General features: G+C 57.8%; 1 protein-coding gene across 1 annotated transcript; it reads left to right on the forward strand.

Moving 5' to 3' along the window:
- Window positions 1-324: 324 nt before the first annotated feature.
- PBDC1 (polysaccharide biosynthesis domain containing 1) lies at window positions 325-1,476 on the forward strand. The gene is made up of 5 exons (XM_017827291.1): window positions 325-331; window positions 487-662; window positions 753-893; window positions 985-1,096; window positions 1,201-1,476. The coding sequence occupies exons 1-5, from the start codon at window positions 325-327 to the stop codon at window positions 1,299-1,301; spliced, it is 537 nt and encodes a 178-aa protein (XP_017682780.1). The 3' UTR covers window positions 1,302-1,476.
- The last annotated feature ends 1,913 nt before the right edge of the window (window positions 1,477-3,389 follow it).

Raw genomic sequence — 3,389 nt, forward strand, 5'->3', positions numbered from 1 at the left:
GGTCCCTGTCCTGGGAGGGTTCCAGCACTGGGAGGGGGGTCCCAGCATTGGGGGGTTCCAACTTTGGGGGTCCCTGTGCGAGGTGGGGGGAAGGAGGTGTCACAGTCTTGGGGGTGGAGGGGGGGAGTCACAACTTTGGGGTTACAGCACTGGGGGGCCTCAGTGCTGAGGGGTTCCCAGTCCAGGAGGGTCCTAGTGCTGGGGGTGGGGGGGTCCCAGCTTTGGAAATCCCTGTCCTGGGGCTGGAGGGGGGTCCCAGCCTTGGGGGTGGTCCCATCACTGGGGTGGGGGATATCCCAGTCTTGGGAGGGGGGATCCCACCCCATGGAGGGTACAAGCCTTGGGGTGTCCCAGTCCTGGGGGATCCCATTCCAGGAGGGTCCCAGCCCTGGGAAGGGAGGGGAGGTCCCAACTTCTCCTCCACACTTCCCCAAGGGGAGCAGAGAGGCTCTCCAAGAGGAGCAAAAGCCCCCTGAGTGGGAGGAGAGCAACCCCCAGCACGGGGAGAGGGTCCCCCAGAGTGGAGGAGGGACCCCCCCAAGGGGAGGTTTGGCCCCCCCGGGGGGGCACAGCCCTTCCTGAGCCCTCTTTTCCCTCGGCAGCCCCGCGTGGAGCTGGCCTGGGCCATGAAGGCCCACCAGCACGCCCAGGTCTACTTCAACGTGAGTCTGGGGGGGCTCACGCAGGGCTGGGGGGGCTCCCGGGAGGGCTCGTGGCTCAAATCCCTTCACCACCAACCCCCCCCTGCACAGCTCATCTCCTCCGTGGACCCCAAATTCCTGAACCTCACCAAGGTGGACGACCAGATCTACGAGGAGTTCAGGAAAACCTTCCGGGACCTCAAAATCGACGTGTTGGACCCCGAGGAGCTGAAATCGGAGCCGGCCAAGGCGGTGGGTGGGAGCTGATCCCCCCTCCTTCATGGATCCCCCCCTTTCCCAGGGGTGCTGAGGGTGTTTTTCCAACCCCCTTTCCCCCCCCCAGAAGTGGCGCCCGTTCTGCCTGAGGTTTGAGGGGGTGGTGGAGGATTTCAACTACGGGACTCTGCTCCGCCTGGATTCCCGCCGGGAATACACCGAGGAAAACACCATCTTCGGTGGGAAACGGGATGGGGACCCCCAGGAAACGGGGCAGGGGGGTAGGGGGGGCTGTGGGAAAGCTGAGCTGTGCTGGAGGGTTTCTCCCTCTCCTGTTTTCCAGCCACCAGAATCCAGTTTTTCGCCATCGAGATCGCCCGGAACAGGGAAGGCTGGAACGACGCCGTTTACAGGGGGAAGGCTGAGGAGCCAAAATCGGGGTGAGGGCAGGGGCAAACTCACCCAGTGCCAAGGTGAGGGGGGCAGGAAGCCCCCTGTCCCCGGGTGAGGGGCGCAGGAGCCCCCCCAGCCCCGCTCTGGGTCAGGGGGGGCAGCAGGGCTGGACCTGCCTCGGCCGCTCCTCCCGCCCGGGCTGTAAATAAATGTTTTTAAAAACTCATCCCTGTGCTGGTGTCAGTGCCAGGACCCCCCCACAGTGGGGCTGGGGGTGCCCCCCTTCCCCTGCACCCCCACCTGGGCACAGCTTGTTGCCCAAAATGGGCTAAAACGTGAGGAATTGTGGCCAAATCCAGGTGGGTTTTGGCTGGAGGGCAAAGTACCATCCACGCCCACCCCCCCCCCCCGAATTCCATCTGATTTGGGGGATTTTGGGACATCTTTCGGTGGGAAGAGTCACCCTGCAGCAGGCAGGGGAGGGCTGGGGGTGCTGGGGGGGGATCTTGGGGTTCTGGGGGAAAGACTTTGAGGGGGCAAGGGGAGATTTTGGGGTTCTGGGAAGGTCTTGGGGTGCGGGGAGAGATCTTGGGGTTTTGGGGTAGAGCTGAAGGTGCAGCGGGAGATTTGGGGGGTTCTGAGAGCTTGGGGTGCAAGGAGAGATTTTGGGGTGCAGAGGAAGACCTTGGGGTGCAAAGGGAGAACTCTTGAGGTTCTAGGGGAGAGCTGAGGGTACAGTGAGACATTTTGGGGGGCAGAGGGAGATTTTGGGGGAAAACTCAAGGTTGCTGGGGGAGATCTTGGGGTTTTGAGGTGGAACTCAGAATGCAGGTGAAGATCTCAGGGGGCAGGGGGAGATGTCAGGGCTCCAGGGGAGATTTTGGGGTGCAGGGGGGGGAAAATCAGGGTGCAAGGGGAAGATTTCAGGGTGCAGGGGAAGATCTTGGGGCTCTAGGGGAGATTTTGGGTAAAATCAGGGTACAAGGAGAGCTCTTGGGGCTGCAGGGGAGATTTGGGGGTTTGGGGTAAAACCAGGGTGCAGGGGAAGATCTTGGGGCTGCAGGGGAGATTTTGGGGTGCAAGGGGGAAACTTGTGGTGCAGGGGGAGATCTTGAGGTTCTGGGGAAGATCTTGGGGCTCTTTTGGACATTTTGGGGTTTTGTGTGAAAACAGGGTGCAAGGAGAGCTCTTGGGGCTCCAGGGGAGATTTTGGGTAAAACCAAGGTGCAGGGAGAGATCTTGGGGTTGCAGGGGAGGTTTTTGGGGTGCAGGGGCATGGGGGGGGAACTGAGGGTGCCAGACACGTGGTCAGTAGAAACCATTGAAGTTTTATTTGCAGTCACAATGCTTACACTGTTTGCAGCAAACACCCTGACAAGTCAACCAGCATCTGCTCACGCGAAAAAGGGACCCAACACACAATCGCCAGAGGAAAGAAAACAAACAAAATCTTAAAAAAACAAAACAAAACAAAAAAAAATCAACAAAAAAAAAATCAACAAAAAAACCCAAACAAACAAAAAACAAACAAAAAAAAAAAAGAAGGGGGAGAAGAAGGAAAATAAAATTAAAGAGTAGGTGGTGTCTGGGAAATAAAACTGAAGCCCTAAGGACCGAGTGTCTGTGGGTAGAGCTGAGCAAGAGGATGCACACGACTAGCAGCAACAATAGTGGGAAAATACAAGGCAAACAGGTTCCCTCCCCCATCAGCTTTCCTCTGTTAAGTCAATTTTTCTATCGATTTATATCCCAAACATTTATGGTGGTGACTCGGAGAAGAACTGGGCTCGTCCCCCAGGGGTGTTCAACACTTCATGCTGGGCAAAACCTTGTTATTAAGAAGCCTCCCTGTGCTGCCCTGAGCTCCTGCTCACGCTGGGGGGGTGGGAAGGGGGAAAAGGGGGAATAAAACAGAACTGGGGGAGGAGGGGAGGGCTCTGGGAGGGGACAGGGGCTACTGCTCCAAAGGGGGGGACAGGAGAGACACCCACGAGCAAGCACGAACGGAGGGTCACGCCATGGCTTCGAGTTCCCAATAACAAGGGCGAGAGACGGTACCGGGGGAAATTGTGATTTCAAGGGGGGGCTTAATAAGAAAAAATATACATTTTGGAATTTTACAATGCCTCTTTTTTTTTT

This window comes from Lepidothrix coronata, unplaced genomic scaffold, assembly GCF_001604755.1.
Source record: "Lepidothrix coronata isolate B3197 unplaced genomic scaffold, Lepidothrix_coronata-1.0 Scaffold137, whole genome shotgun sequence".
Lineage (NCBI taxonomy): Eukaryota > Metazoa > Chordata > Aves > Passeriformes > Pipridae > Lepidothrix > Lepidothrix coronata.

Coding starts and splice junctions, on each gene's coding strand:
- PBDC1 (XM_017827291.1), top strand. Junction 663..752: donor ACGCCCAGGTCTACTTCAAC/GTGAGTCTGGGG, acceptor CCCCCTGCACAG/CTCATCTCCTCCGTGGACCC. Junction 894..984: donor AATCGGAGCCGGCCAAGGCG/GTGGGTGGGAGC, acceptor TCCCCCCCCCAG/AAGTGGCGCCCGTTCTGCCT.